Source organism: Alexandromys fortis, unplaced genomic scaffold, assembly GCF_014885135.2.
Source record: "Alexandromys fortis isolate MF-2015 unplaced genomic scaffold, M_Fortis_MF-2015_v1.1 scaffold_11, whole genome shotgun sequence".
NCBI classification, from domain to species: domain Eukaryota; kingdom Metazoa; phylum Chordata; class Mammalia; order Rodentia; family Cricetidae; genus Alexandromys; species Alexandromys fortis.
Window position 1 is genome coordinate 4,497,988 of NW_026067912.1, and position 16,825 is coordinate 4,514,812.

Below are 16,825 nucleotides of genomic sequence, written 5' to 3' on the forward strand. Positions count from 1 at the left end.
CCTTGGTGGTCCTTTAGTTTAATTACTGGGTAACAAACTAATTGGTTTTCCCAGATTCATCAGACCTAGCACCCTTTCCTGCATTCTAATTCAACTAAAAACATAAAAAGCAAATTCTACATGGACCGCTATTCCTGGACAGGATGAGTCAGTGTTTTCTTCCTACATGGTTACTGAATGCCAACATATGGCTTCACTCTAGGACATTGGTTCCAAGGTCTTACCTTCTTTCCGCATTAGTGCAGAAATGTGTTTCTCGGTCATATGCACGTGAGGCCCCTGCTGTGAGGCTGCTTCCCCCCCATTTTGATCTAAATAGATTGCTCGACTTCCCTGGACATCTAAGATTTTGTTATAACCACAAATGACAATATCAAGGATTTTTATGGCTTTTATGGAAATCGCAAATGGGAGCCTAAACTTAGGCTCTGAATTGTCTCTAGAAAAATCTCCTCAGAATGGCGTGTCACAGGTGTGCCCCTGAGTTGATTGTTATGCTTCTTTCATGTTATTTCATATTCGAGCATCACCCCTTGGTGACAAGGGATAGGCACTTTTATCACTGTGATCCCCAGAAATGATTGCGTAGGGGAAAGTATGTAGAAGCCTGAAGAAGAATCGTTACTCTGAGAATGTGCAGAGATCCTCCATCAGATCTGTGATCCCATAATGCTGAAGCGTTCAAGTACTTAATCAAACCACAGGCGCCAGACTTCCCAACACTGATAGAAAGCAAACCATCCCAAACCAAGCCAAACCAAACCAAACCAAACCAAACCAAATACTCTACCATGCCAAATTTGTAAAACTTTAGAAAATGAATGAAAACCTATTTTTTCCTTTTTATTTTTCTCTCTAATTGTTGGGATGAAAGTGCATAATAATGCTTAATATCCCAAGTTTCTGAGTCACAAGGGAAGTAAGTGGATCCTTTACCTTCAGGGTGATACTAGACTTAACTCCTGTGGACTTACTAGGGACCTTACTCTGAAGACAGATTTTTTTGATTGTTTTAAAAATAGAAGCAGCAGTCATCCTCTGAGGAAAAGGTCAATCAGAGTCAAATTTATAAAACAAATACCTTAATATTCTAAGTTTTCAGTATTTTCTATAAGTGAAAGTCAAATATGAGACCTCTCCATTGACAAAAAATAAAATATATTAGCCTATTCTCTTTTCTGTTTTATACAGGAATGGGTATACCCAATTTAGAAAGTTGAAAAATGGCATAATTGGAAAGATAGAACAAGAATGACACCATCCTACCCATCCTGGTTGTCAGTTATCTACACTTCTGCAGCAACAACTGAGAGCTCAACACTCACCATGGCTTTGTTCTAATCCCGTTGTCCCCTAGTTCTGGCTTGCTTAAGTAGATTGTAATATATACAATGTAAGCACCCTTTAAATTATCAAACCCAAGTGACACACAGATTCCATCTGTGCATACACATGCCTTGGAAAATATAAAGATGGACTTCATGGCCCATGAGAAAACCCAACCGTGCAGTCTCTACAGTGCCTGTGGTCTCTGTCTCCTAAGTGTAAAAAGAGAATTTGAAAAGCAAGAAAAGCTAAAGATGCTGATCAATCATTTAGAGTAAATAACAAATTCTCTTTTTAAACTACTGTCTTTGATTCAGAAATAAACTGATAGGGAGATGATGTAGGGGCAGCTAACCCTGAGAAAAATGATCTGGTCATCTATGCTCTGTGTTTGATTATTAGAAGAATTCTCAGTTTAGCCCATCAAGATATTTTTAATTCTCTTCACTTTTCTGCTTGACTTTTATTCTCTTCACCTCTCTATTTGATAGCTACCTCTTGGTGAGATAAATGATTTAAAATGTCTTCCTTATGTATGCTAAGCTTATGCTCATGAGGTCTGCAAACCAATTCTTCTCACGCTACTCTTTGCTGCTCAGCGCTGTGGGCAGACCAGATGCCACGTGGCTCTGACAAGGGTTGCACTCACTTGTTTTGCCTTCTCTTGAACTACAGTCATTTCTGGATGTTTAACCCTGCTTTGTGCTGTTAACTCATCTTTTAACCAGCTAGGAAATAGCTTGTTGGCAAAATGTACATTTTGGCTCCTGTGCACAGGCTGCTCAGAAGTCTTCCTCTGTCTCAATGCCAAATTGAAAGACATCTCAGATGGTTCTTTCTAGGCCATGAAACACAGCAGACAAATTGACTTTCTAAGTCTCTTCTTTAAAGCTTTACCACACCTCCCTACTTTGAATATGCTTAAAATATATGTTTGTCCGTTAGACCCTTGACAATCACCTCTCCATGACACCGTTATCATCTGGCACAGACCTCACTGACCATATTGAAGTAACAAACATGCTTCCATTATTGCGGGATAATATTTCATAAGCACAGTGCGATCCCAACAGCGTGCTGATCTTAGGAACAAAGATGGAGAGTGAAATGACCACGTCTCAGAGAACTGACTGCCAATGCTATTGCGCTTTCTACCATCTTCTAGAATCTACATAATAACCATCTAAGGAGGCTGTGTACTAAACTAATAAAGTGGACTACTTCACGCTCCATCTCTGCAGCATGTATAAAAATCACTTGCATTGAAACTGGAAAACCACAAGGACCTTAGTGTATTCATTACTTAGTAGAAGCAACCCAAATGGTATGAAATGGACCAAGGGATAGGCCAGCAACTAAGGTATTTTAAGATCACTTTTGTCCTGGATTGATGTGTTTTCCAAGTCCTACATCAGGCTGTACAACTGTTTGAGGAGTAATCTAGTCCTTGCTTCCCAAGGAGGTTGGAGTTTAGTTCACGTAATAAAGCCAATAGACAATGTTGAAGAAGGAAAACACCACCGGGAAGAAAATGCGGGACCACCGATCTATGGCATTTACATCAGTCAAGTCAGGGATGGTGATTTTCAGTTGAGAGGCACGTCTCCTCAGGCGACTCTTCTTTTGTGCCACGTGTCGCTCCAAAGCATTGCGGCCAAAACTATGCCTAGGCAACCCGGCTTTCCGATACTGGATGCTGGAGGCATCATAGGCAAGCATTGTGCTCCTGGGGTCTCCAAGTCCCATTACTGCTTCTGATGTGGCCATCTCGTTTTTTATCTCGAGAGTGCTAAGTAAGATGTTCTCATGTGGGTCCATCTGTAAGGAGGAAGGATCAGAAAAGTTATATCTGAAACAGTAAGCCTTTGTTGATGCCTGCACTACAATGAACTATTACAGGTACTTAAAGAAGCATCTCTTACAGTGACAAAGAGCTAGTTTTGCTATTGCAATACTTGACTTTTAATTGCAGCTCTGCAGCTATGAGCTATTTGAGTCTCAGGTTTTCCATTTATTAGATGGTATAGATTCAACCCCAGAGGATTCTTATAATGTAATTTTTATATCAGATTAGCTAGCACAGTTTCATAATTTCTACTTACCTCATGCAGAGAAATAGAATATAAAAGATATTCCTTTACATAATTTATAATATTGATATGAACAGATGCAGAATCAGCCTTATTATGTATGGTATAATGATAGGGAATTAACTGCAGGAATTATATTCATGTCTTTATGTAACTTGTATATTTACTGAGTTTATTTATTTTTAGAATCAATGTATACCAAAAGTTATTATTCATTTTTCTTCCATCTTGGCAGTGTTGTGGAACTGCACCTGAAACCTTCATCATCATAGGTAAGTGTCCTATCTCTGAGCTACATGTCCATCACCATTTTTTAAATTATAAAATAAGAAAACATAAGTTCAATTTCCTGTCCATCGAGAAGTAGAACATTTTTGTATGTTCTACAAGAGTCCAACACTTTCTCTGAGGAATTGATCACAAAATGCCTCACTGCTTTATTTCATTGACCTTTATAGGTTGAGAACAAGCAAACAAGCAAGCAAAAAAATAAGCAAGAAAGGAGCCATGCCAATCTTTCCCTGCTCTTGACCATGGATATGATGTAATAGGTGCTTGAGTTCCTGTCTTGAGTTCCCTCAAGTGATGAACTGTAATTTGGAATTGTAACTGAAATAACACCTTTCTCCCAAAAGTTTCTTTGGGTCAGGATATTTTATCACAGAAACAGAAATGACAACAGGCCACCATGTTTACAGCACCAGTAGCGTCCTCTTCAAGACAAGAGAAATAGGGCCTAGAGGCCAAGGCCAAGGCCAGACATTGTCAGCGGCACAGTGGCAGAGAGTAGGGGCGAATGGCCTGGCATGTCTTTCCTACTGATATGTCAGTTTCCCTGAAATGCCGATTACAATAAATTATACTTATTTTGTTCATATTTGTCCTTCATTCTGATAGTCGTCTTGAGGGCACATACGAAGAGGTCTTGGTCTTTCACTGTAATATCTTCAAGCATCCTGCATTGTTCTCTGTACAAAGCAGATGCTTAATAAAGAGCAGTTGAATGAAATTAATGTTGTGATACTACGGAACCTGGTTCACACTTTATGAGTCATTAGTAAGTTGGAGTCAATTATTTCACATCATCCTAAGGATCAGAACATCACAGGAGCACCTCTGCAATCCCTCTTTGCCCTAAGGTATCTTTCTCTAGGTGCACAGGTCTCTTTATAAAACAGAAAGAGCTATAGTTCCATGGCACCCAGTGTCACTTCCAGGACCGATTCTTCACTCTCACACAGAGAAGAGCACTTGGCAACTAACAGCTTGAAATTAGGTTTAAGCATTTTATTTACAGAACCATTTTAGCTATCCCAGAAGCCACATAGAGCTGGCGTTAATCCCAGCTGAAAAATAGTGAAGAAGTGGCAGAGGAGGAATTAGCTTTAAATCTGTTCCACTTTTCCCTGCTGAAGCATGGTAGCAGTCTACCTAGGTATAGCCACAATCTGGAGGCTTGCACAATTCTCAGTAGGAAGGATTGGAGAAGAATGCTTGCAATCAAATGTCTTACTACTAAAGGTAAGGGCTGGGGTAGACTCATGTTAACTCAGTGCCTTCAGCTGAGAAGAGAAAGCATCTGTGCTCTGGCTGCCTATCATGTCCAGTCTCCTCATTCTAGTTTCTGCCTGGCAATGCAGCATGTGTATCTCTATCCTCAGTTTCTGTATCCCTGGTGCAAACGTCGACCACGTGGCTCCCTGATGTTGAGGTAGGCTGAATAATGGTCGTATGACTTTTTAGGAGTCAGTGGACATGTTTTGAGTCTTCAGATGGACAGAATAGAATAAATATACTCAATCAATGCCAGTAGATTTATACCTAGAAGCAGGTGTCCCAAAGTCTGCAGAGTCTGTCGGCATATTTAAAGTGTAAGAGGCATTCCTGGCTTATAAAGTAGCTAGCACAGATAAGGAGTCTGTGATCTGATGTTACCATGCCTTTGTATGGTAACATGTCTGATGCTAAGACAAGCTGTCCTCAACCCTTCATCATTCCCTTTCTTCTTCTATCTTCTGCTTTTCCTTTCCTTCTTCCCTACTTACCTCTCTTCCTTTCTGCCTCTCTCAGTCTCTCTACCCTTCTATCTCATTGTTTCCTTAAGGAAACATGCGTTGGGTTTTACATTATCCCAGACTCAAAGAATACTAAGATATGATTCATCTCTTTCAATGGTCTCAAGAAATCCATAGGAAAGGCAGAGCAGGAAAGGAATTAGAGACATTTTTATGTCATAAGAGCTCCTTATAATTCAAATTACAAATGAGGTTATCCAGGTGAGGAGTATGATCCTCGCATGTAAATCAGTGTTGAGTTTTAGTATTTGGACTGGAATCAAAAAGAGCCCAAGACTTGTAAGATTGGAGACCCTGCCTGTTAAATTGGTGGCACTGTGTTTCCTTGTATATATTGGTCTTTCTCACTCAAAGGGAATAAACCTTGAAAGGAACCAACTCATGGGGTTACAGCTGAATGTAACAGGAGAGACTGACAGGCTCTTTTACAAGTGTTTTAAACAGTAAAGGGATAAAACCCAAGACACATGACCTCTTAAGTTTATTTTAATTCTCCATTGTGTGCATAGAAGCAAAATTATCACTAAATATTTTCTTAGAAAAAAAAGAAAAATCACTTTTACTTTTGAATTCTAAATTCAGTAATGGTTATCTGTTGTTTCATGTGGGGATGTCTGTTGTTATAAGAAGATGTTTGCTATGAAGCTTTTAGAGAAAGATTCATAAGGTACTTTAGAATAGGCATTATTCTCATTTGAGATGGTAGGGAACAGAAGACCAGGAAAAATGAAGAGAGTTACTGCAAGTGTTACTATTCATAGGTCATATAAGAGTATATCATTGATGGGCTATGGGTGCAAATGCATTACATCAATGCTACTTTAAACCTGTCTTAAATCTACCAGGGAAGCCTGACTCAGGTGGTGTTGTAGAGGATAAGTGGCTATGTCTTTGGTTCCCAAGCTCAAGTGTGCACCACAACCCCCAAGAGACCTTGTTAAAACACATCTTTGGCTTCCACTCTTATGATGCCTGACTCAGCAAGTTTGGAATGCATTTCAATAATCTGCATGTTTAATAAGTTCCTAGTTGACACCGGGCTTCTGGTCTAGGGTCTATACTTAGAAAAATGAGTCCTTTGGACAGCAGCTGAAGGACACAATGTGACTTCAAATAAAGAAGCAGCAGGGCTCAGAAAAATGTTGAAAAGGGAAGGTTTTGGCGAGAGGCCATCACCGAGCTGAAGAGTAGCTGTCACAGAAAACATGTGCAACTTCCATTTATGCAGCAGTCCCAAGAAATAAGCATCCTATCACAAGCTTCATGCAATTATCATTTCTATGGAACTCGACAGAAACTATGAGAGAAAGGGAGAGATCTTCAATCTTCCCATCTTAAATACGAGAAGCTAAAAAAAATGGCTAGAGATAGGCCTAGGTGTGTCCTTAGGAAGTACACATAGTTGGTACACAATCTGGCCCAAGATCTGCTTCAATTTACTCAACTCTAAGTGCTGAGTTTTGTCACAAAATGCCTTCTCTGCATGCTTCACTTAGGTGACAATTTTTAGAAAATTCAAAGGTACAGGCATTTTCACGTGGATTTGGCTAATTTTAAACATAAATTTCTCTTTTTTTTAATTTTTCACTCTAATTTTTTCTGATTGACTCTCTTCACCAGAGCAATGAACAGACAGGAAACACTGCTCATCTAATCAGTTTTGACTGAGGACATGAATAAGATATCATTTCCTTTAACTAATCATAAGAGCTGCGCAGCAATTTCCATTGCCTTGGAAAACATACCAACATTGGTATGAAATCATTCTCTCCTGGTATTTCTACTTGATCTAATAGTGATGGGTATTTTGTTGGTAGCAGGGGAAACAAGATGGAGGGAAGCAAAAACAAAGGGAAAGGGAGGAGAAGGAAAGGGACGGGAGAGTAACCCTGAAAACTTGCAGACTGGCTGTCCTGGCAGGGAGCCTTGTATCTGGTTTTGCATGGTCCTCTTATTTCCAACACAAGTTATTCACCTTTCAGTTTTGAAAAGCAAACTTGGTTTGGAGACGTGTTATGAAATCACCATTATCAATTGAATCTGTTGTTTGCCATTCAACCCCATTCCCCGTACATTAAGAAGCACCTGGAGTTGCAATTTTCAATTAAGAACCAAGTGCAGGATCTTGAGAGGCAGATAAAGATTCCTACAAGGCACCTATGGGAAAGAAGACAGCTTGCATATCATTAATTTGGCAGTCCTTCTGTCTGCAGAGACAGTGCTGCTGAGGCACCTTACCTTACAGAGTGACCTGGGGATTGCTGGCACTGTCACCAGCAAATTAACCCAGGACACTTGCAGTACAGCCTTGTTTTGCTTTCTTGTTGTCACAATGCCAACTTTTTTTTTTTTTCTGGGAAAGGAAACTGGGCTGGCTAAAGAATTCGATTTTTTTGCAGTTTTTTTTTAAAATAATATACTAAACTCTAAAAAGTGTGCCTTAGTTTTATAAAATAATCAGTCAGCTCCAAGTTTGGTTGCAGATTCTCTGTTTCTATCCTTTCTATGCCTGACTTAGTACCTACAGGGATGCCCTATGTCTAAGGTCATTACAGAAAGACAAATCACATCACTCACTGGCAGACTAGCTTACCTGAGAAGGGGAAACAGGGATATTTTAAAACTCAGTTCCCACTGACGTTATCCACCAAATGAGAAATTGCGAATACAATAAAAACTAGTTCTAACTTTGCAGTTTCCCATCACTGTGACTTGCATCAGTAGGAGATCTTGTTTTATCTTTCACAAAATGGCACTGTGGCTTCTGGGACTTGAAATGCTAAGGCAACAAACCATCAAGCACCTGGGATATCCAAATCTGTCTTTCTGGAGGGGAACGCCTCTCAAAATAGTGAGCATGTCTTCAGTATTCTGCGAAGTAAAGGAACATTCCACAAGCAGAATATGTGGTGGAGATTCTAGTAGTGCAAGAAAAGGCCAACACTGTTGACTCTTCAAGTCAGTGAACCAAAGTGCGCGGGGAAACAGCAAGCAAAGTAAAAGAATACTTCCAAATATCCAGGTAACTTTCATTTCATTGTTTTTATGTACATCCTCCCTTCATTCCTTCCCTTCCCTTCTTTACCTTCTTCTCTTTTCTCTGCCTATCTTTTTCTTTCTTTCTTTTTTTTAAAATTAACTGACACACAAGTACTGTGCAAACAGCATATGTCTTATCCAGAAATGCTAGATGGGATAGGGGAAATAGCAAACCCAAAGTTCAATATTTTTCCCCTTTTCAAACCAGTATATCTTCAATATAGAAAAAGTGAAAATGTCTCTGTGTTGGTCATTATGGATCCCTAATGCTGTCTAAAAATTTGTCAAAATTATGTGCTTAAACAAAAGAAATGAACAAACAAACAAACAAAAAACTACAATGTGCTAAATTAAATCTCTAACAGAGTTATATAAGTCTGGAAGCTTCATCTAAGCCAGGCTGTGGAAACCTATGACATGGAACCAGCCAAGTGCTGAGAGATAAATCCTTCACGACCTTACTCACTTGTGGACTCAACAGCACTGTGACACCACCATTAACAAAGATGCTGTTTTTTCACAAAAAACAGGATAAATATAAGATCTGCTTTCTTTTTATTCAGTTGTCCAGTACTACTATCATCTGGAACTACCATTTGCATCAGAAACAAGTTCATGATTGCTTCAGGCATAATAGTATGCTTAAAACCTTTTCTCATTCTTAAAAGTAATTAGTAGAGAATGTACTGTACAAATTATTTTCAGTATAGAGTAAAAAAGTAGTATGAAGTAGATTTCAGCATCTTTGAAACAGGACAAATATTGTAGTTTTGATAATTCTTATTTTTTTTAACTGAACATGGATGTATATCATGAAATTTCTTCAGGAAACTTATTTTGTGTTAAAACATCATCAATTGGGGAAAAGGGTCAGTCACCTGTGTGATCCTAATGTCATCATCAGATGAACAATTTCTGCTTCCCTCACAAAAGATACCATCAAGCCAGCAAACTCATGAAATGAGCTGGAGGATGGGATGTTTTGAAGTATAAGGATCTTTTCTGAAAAAATGGAAGCAGAACTCAGGATCAGAAAGAGAAGACTAAGTTTCTTCTCTTCAAAGTTCCTTGGTGATGAATTTCATAATACTTTCAATTAGTGCAGGTTCACTACTAAGACCCCCTTGATAGGCATGACCTCTATTGAATTGACACCCTTACCCTTTAGATCCTTCTTTTAGAGTCCCTGCCCTTTGCAAAATTACAAGCATTGACAAGAACACTGGCCTAAGCAATGACAGCTGATTCCAGTTCTGACTTTCTCTCCTCCTCCTCCTCCTTCCCATGTCCTCCCGCTCCTCCTCCCCTTCTCCTCCCATTCCTCCTCCTCTTCCTTTTTCTAATTCTGTCTTGCTTTCTCCTCCTCCTCCTCCTCCCTTTCCGTCTTCTCTACACCCCTTCCTCCTTTATATTGTTCTTCAACACTATGATTTATTCTCGGCCTCAGGACTCCCTGTCTTCTCCTGGGGCTTCCTAAAATTAGAGAAAGGTGTCATTATGCCCAACCCCTTAGTGCATTTTAGCCAGAAAGTCTAGATGGACTAGGGAAGCCTTTGTCGGCCCTGTCCACTGGGTTCAAACCTGTTTGGTAAGCTCCCCAAATCTCTGCAACCCTTGAGAGAGGAGATGTATAAAGTGCATGGCTTGATACTATGGATCCACTATGCTGACTGCTACAGCAGGTAACAATGAACATTCAGAATAAAACTAGTTGAATCTCTGGCAGTGTTATACTAAATCTGGGTGATGGGGGTTACCAAAAAAATTGGAAGCAGGTATAATGGAGCATATGGAAAAGTTTTTCCTGGAGTGAATTAGACTAAAAGGTAGCCTACCTTAGCTACATCTAAATAAAAAGTTCTCGCATGTGGTCAAAATTACAGCCAAGTGTTTGGCGTGCAGGGAATGACACAAAGTTCTTATTAGATTTAATTCATACAAAGTTCTTTTATAGCTGCATTTAATTTATAATTAGCAACTAACTTTTTCCATCTAATGTATGAAATGATATCAGGAGTTAGATACAGGAACTTTAAGGCAAGACATTTCCTGGTATCTAGCATTTCTTTTCCTCATTGTGTAGAGCATTGCAGAAGCCAATTCTGTAGGGTCCCTCCCCACTAGTAATTCTTAGGTAGTGTTCCTGATTTTTGCTAGCTTATGGATTTTTTCAAATCTTTCATTCTCACAGAAACCAACTGATATCTTTTGCAGTATGCTGTCATGCTCTACATAGAGAATGAAATATTAGTTACAGAGAGTTGTGTTGTGTTTCTCTAGACTATTTGGATTAAGATAGAAGGGTAAGTGTTAAAGTTGGAAGAGAAGAGAACACATTCAAACTTCTATATTCCAGATTATTAAAGCACAGTCAAAGTGTACTAGGAACATTTTTTTTTGCAGGTTGATCAAATTCTTTCTTGGCACCTCTTGTTGATTTAGTAAAACATATATTAAATTTGAATGTAAGATGTAGAATGGGGAAAACCAATAGGGATCAGTTTGACATTTTCTGGAGGAAGGAAAATTGAAAGTATACATATTAACCACCATAATTTTGTGCATTCACAAGAGGTTTCAATTATCACATACTCTCACGGGGTAGGGAATGGAATCTACTTTGTAATAAACTTTCCTAGGTTCAAAATTTTTCTCTCTGGGTATAGTTATGTTGCTCCTGGTTGGTTTTAAATTTCTAAACTCAACAGCTCTTTCTGCTTCCAAGCCTACCAAGTAGCTGGAACTATAGATATAAAGCATTGCATCATTTAAAGGCCTGATTTGGGCAAGTTTCCAGGAACTGGATGTGAGAATTCAATACATCCAATCAAAATAACTTACAGAAGAATGAGAAAAAAGCATCTCCCAGTTCAGTTTTCATTTGTTGCACTGATACAACCCCTAAGTTAGGATCAGTGAATTGGTCTAATCTTTCCATTAACTGTTCATCTACTCTAAAGCATCATGGGTGGCAAATTCCCAAAGATTTTTACCTATGCTATATAGCTTGTAACTCACAACTTCCCGATTGAAATTACACTTGCTTTTGTTTCATTCCCAAGGCTAGGGATATTCTAATCAATGGTTTTTAGTATGCAGAAGTATAAAGGCAAAAATTACAAGCTATACTGCAAAAGGGGGTGTGTTCTTTCCTGGGATGCACACATCATGTCAAGTAAGGTCCATCAGTATGAGAGATAAACAGTGTCTCCAGCCGAGCTCCCGTTCCTCTCATAGTCTTCTGTCTACAAAGATGAGTAACAAGTTCACTAGGTCAAATGTCAAGTTTATCTAAAGGTCATAGTTAACTTCAATGTTGTGGTTTAAATCAAACCAGGTCAAAATCTACCTAGTTATCATGGTAACCCACGTCTAGCTTTTATCCAAAAGCAGAATCTAGAGTTTGGTTCCTGTTGCCATCAGTCATGGCAGCAATATTTTATTCTCTCTTGTATTTTTAAATTGTATTATTTATTTATTTATTTATTTATTATGTGTGTGTGTGTGTGTGTGTGTGTGTGTGTGTGTGTGTGTGTATTCAGAAGGCAACTTATAGGTGTTGACTCCTAAGCTTACATCAAACAAGATTGGCAAAAGGCTGAGCTGCACCAACATTCCAGCCTGCACCAGGAAGGATCTCATGAAGCCGCAATTCTAGCTGAGGATCTATTAGCAAGAACTACAAGGCTGTTGAGAGAAGGAGCTGTCACTTTCCTTCACTGGTGTAGCTACTGCTAAGATCCCCCATGTTCCAGTAAGTAACCCCAGACGCATGCTCATACAAGCATTCCTAATTAGGTTGTTAGGAGAAAGAGGAGGTTCAAGAGGAATGGGAGTGGGAAGAGAGAGTAGTAGGGGTAAATAAAGTCAAAATATATTATGCACGTGCATGTAATTATTAAATAATAAATGAACATATTAAAAAAACAAAGTTCAAATTCATTAGGGCTGAAACAAGACTACTATGTTTAAGAGAATGATCACTTGATGCTCAGACTAAAATAAGGCTGTGTAAAGGCCGGCTCATCACACTGTAATCCTAGGTTTATTTAACTTCTCTGAGGTTACTCAATTGTCAAAGAAGATAATATCAACCTATTCGATTAAATGAGGTGACTCAAATCCCTTCAAATACTATGAGCTCAATGATGACAAAACCTTATTACACAGAAGTCAGGAGTTGCACTCGTGTTAATCAAAAAAGGGTTTTTTTTTGTTTTATTTATTTATTTTTTCTGGTAAAACAGCTCCCAGTGGCAAACATCCTGGGGAGTTGTAGAGGGGGATGTATGCCAGTACCACTTCCACTGCTTCTCACAAAACAAGTGCATCCACCCAGGTGTGCTTCTCCTTGCTGTAGCCCTCTGTCCAGGAGCTGCTTCTAGGCACGAAGCTGTGGGAATCTAGTTTAAATATGCTAGGAGGGGTCTAAAACCCTCAGTGTTCAAGGGAAGCCCAAAGACTGTCAATCATTTATCTTTCTGGTGCTTAATTTGGGGACCTTGTTTGCTTCTTTATCCTTACAACGGCAAGGAAGAACTAGAAACATTTCATCTCATTATCTGCCAACAGGATTCGTCTAAGTTTTGGAAGTCCCAGCCTGTACCCATCAACAAAATTGAATTTTCATGCTAGTTCTTATTCCATTTATATATGGGAAATAAATAACTCTTCCTGCAAATGAAATGCATCAATAAAGACAGCGTTTATTATGAAGATAATGTTAACATGGAATTCACATTCTGCCACAAGCTCTTTGTATAGCCATATTTAAAATTTAAATAGAGACAAAAACACATATGTAGTTAACTAAATTTGCAGATTTAAGCTATGAAGCCAGCTTTGAATTCTCACTCATCCACCAATTTGCTGTATGATCTTGGTTTACTTCCACAGCTCCACTAAACCTCAGTTTCCTCATGGTTAAAAGAAGGTGACAGAACGCAAAAGCCACAAAAGCAGAAGTAGGACTGTTGGGGGTGGCAGGGCACCATCAGATGGGAGTAGAGGAGGAGAAAGGAAGTGAAAAAGGAGTACCAACAAGACCAAAGCATCCATGAGAGCAGCATACTGATGATTTGGATGCTAATTTTAGGAGAAATATAATACAGTATAAAATTAAGGAGTGTTATTCTGATGTTATTTTAGGATTGGTTTATAGTATTTACGATTATCCAAAGGCCCACATGCTAAAGGCTGTGTTGCTTTTGGGAGGCAAAGGAATGGTTAGAGAATGGGCATACAAGGAGGTTAAAGGCCATTGTGGGCATGCTCATGAAGGGGATATTGATGCTTTAGTGTCTTTGAAAGAAAAGGAAAACCTATTCTTAATTTCAAAACTCTTGGCTATGCCAAGTTACTTTTAGCATGATGTGACTGTGAATATGCTCCCCCTACAGGCAATGGAGCAATGAGTTGGGGAGTAAACCTCTAAAACTGTAAGACAAATAAACCTTTGTCCTTACAAATGGTTTTGTCTCAGATTATATTTTACAGCAATTGAAAACTAACTAATTCAATAGGTCCAGCAGCATGTCTGGCATGTGGTTAGGCAATAACCCCATTGGTCAAATAACAAAAGTCACTAGTTCTAAGGTGCTGATAACTTGCAACGTCTACAATCCACAAATTTACAGACTTACTTAGGCAGAAAACACTATTTTTTAAAATGTTTTCTTGCTAGAGTTTTAGTGTCTAGATGAATCTACACTTTCGCTGTGATAGACTAGCAGTGACTTCCTATCCCAAGTGTGAGCCTGATGACTTTAAGTCAGACTCATAACTCCTCCTCTTCCCTTTGGCATTGATTGGTGCTGCCATGGAAAAGATAAAATATCCTAAGACAAGGAGGACTGCTTCAGAGTAGGCTCTGGCACACAAAGGAAATGCCCATGTCTCCATTTGGGCAAGAAAGAGGAAACAGGAAATATTTTTGTTAATATGGATATACTGCATCAGAATAAGGGGTTCTAAGCAAGCTTTGGAGTAGCCTGGCTTGGTCCTTCCCACTCTAGAGTTTTTCGACATTAAGCAATAGTAGAAAATCAGAAGAATCTCATTATAATGATTAGTCATCCCTTCAGATAAAATTTGACTTAAGGTTTTAGAGGAGTGTGTGTGTGTGTGTGTGTGTGTGTGTGTGTGTGTGTGTGTGTTTGAGGCAAATTCTTACTCTGTAGCTCAGGTTACCCTGGAATTCAGTATGTAGCCTGGACTAGTCTCAAACTCACCTTTTCTTCTGCTTCAGCTTCCTGAGCGCCGAGATTGTACCCCACGTAGCTAAATGTAGTAATCTTTTGAGGAAAATTTAATGATATCTTGCAACATTTTAAATAAAATTTCTCTGAATTTATTTAAGTCACCTGAGTTCTTCAATGTGCTTTCAAATCTTTTGGCTTGTTCTTCTCTACCACATCAGAGCAAACTTGAATGGTCAGGTGTGTACCTGTTAATCTCACAAACAAGAAAACTGAAGAGCAGGGAAATTCTTTAGTGAAAGTCACAGAGTTTTTCCAGAGATTCAGTTACGTTGAGTACCCTGCCTTTATGAATCCAAATTAGATTCTGTGACTGGTTCTGACAATTATAGAAGCGAGAGGAAAGTTATTTTAAAACAGCTTCACATGCAATCTGTGATTAAAATGTGCAACTCAGAGAGAGAGAGAGAGAGGGAAGGAGAAAAAAAAAACTAGGCATGCATTCCAGCTTTATATAGTCCTAGCCCAATAACTTATTGGCTTGTATGTGATCTTGAATATGTCATTGGAATCTTCTCTATGTTACAGCTTCTGTATGTTACATGAGAGAATTTTCTGAGGTGATGTCTATTCTTAAGTTCACGATAGGCAATGCTAATGGACCAGCCGGTCCTAGACTCAATTGCAGCATCCTCAGTGTAGATCTCAAGGCAGCAGCCATGAGTCATCCCAAGTTGGTACTCAAGGAGTCCTTATTTGCATTCTCTCAGCTGGATCTTTGCTATTGCACGTGAACCATAGCTCAGGTGCTGTGGCATCACTGGAAAGTGTGAGGAGATTACAGAATCTGAAATCTTGACTTTGACACTACAGACTAAGAGTTTGCACCCTCCCAGAGTCCTGAGGTTACATGTATGCCTACTAAAGGTTGAGAACAACTGTAATAAATCATCTAGCCCTGACCGAGTCCTTTGCCATTCTAGAAGTCAATGATATCTGATTTAAAAGGAAAAATAAGGCTTTAGAAGTGCACATGTGTGTGATGTTCCTCGCTCAAGCGTCAGATTAATCACAAGTAAGGCTCCACGGAACCCCTCCGGGAGAGAGCTAGAGCTGCAGAGGGAGCTATAAACCCCACAGCAGCAAAGGATTTCTTACTCAGCTGTGGCCTGATGGCTTCTGTGCATTTGGCCAATTACACGGTGCATTACCCTAGTGAGCGCTTGTCAACCGCACCCCCTACTCTGCCTCCTCAACTCTCTCCTTAGGAGAACTGTTGTTAATCTGACACAGCCTTGTCCAACAGCCCTGTGCCCCATTCCAACAGCCAATTTCCCCTAGCTTGGAGGGTTGAAGATGATGGCAGACAGCACATGTTGCTCAGCTCTGGACCACAAAGGCTACATGTTGAGCAAGGAAATAAAAGAAAGACAGAAATTTGGAAGCTGTGGCAGAAGACTGTGTTCAGTTGCCGCCCTGATACTTTATAAAAGAGAAAATTTTTGTGGTCATGTGCCTTCATTGGAGATTTTGTTAAAATTTATCTTCTCTGGCAGTCAGAAATTCTGAACTAATAATAAGGTAGAAATAGAGCTATGGGTTATTTAAAATATTGGTGACTCAATTGTTGTGGCTTAAGGATGACTCTATGTGCCCTTGTGTTTTTGAGGTAGTGAATAATAGGAGGTATTTCAAGCAGGTGTCTTCATTAACTTCTCACTTTCCACAACCCTAGCAAGTATTAGCTTTTTAGAGATACCAATATTTTAGACTTGAATAATTTGCTCATTGCTACAGCATGGTCCAAGCTGGGGAGCGAATGGTTTTTGTTCCACCAAAATGCTGTCCTGTGTATTCACACCTCTCAGAGGCACTTTCATTGCTATAAAGACATGTAGGTGCCCTGCTGATCAAATTATTATGCACTTTGTCTCATGGGATCGGATAGAAGACAGTGGTGTAAGGTGGCATGTTATACCAGAGCATTAGCCTTTGTTATCTAATTGTTGTGTGACATTGAACTAGTCACTTCTGTTTATAAATTAGTCTCTTTGTTTATAATGAGAAGATCCGTCAAATGCCCCCTATGAGAGAAATG

At 39.2% G+C, this 16,825-nt stretch overlaps 1 protein-coding gene across 3 annotated transcripts in view; it reads right to left on the reverse strand.

The window, feature by feature from the left end:
* Window positions 1–2,796: 2,796 nt before the first annotated feature.
* The window catches only part of Gabrb2 (gamma-aminobutyric acid type A receptor subunit beta2), a 195,141-nt gene continuing 181,112 nt past the window's right edge, over window positions 2,797–16,825 (reverse strand). For 2 of the 3 annotated variants that reach the window (XM_050138634.1, XM_050138632.1), the window contains one exon: window positions 2,797–3,144. In XM_050138634.1, the coding sequence (XP_049994591.1) occupies window positions 2,797–3,144 (348 nt within the window). Of the gene's footprint in view, window positions 3,150–16,825 lie in introns of all 3 variants that reach the window. The other variant, XM_050138633.1, reaches the window with a different exon arrangement.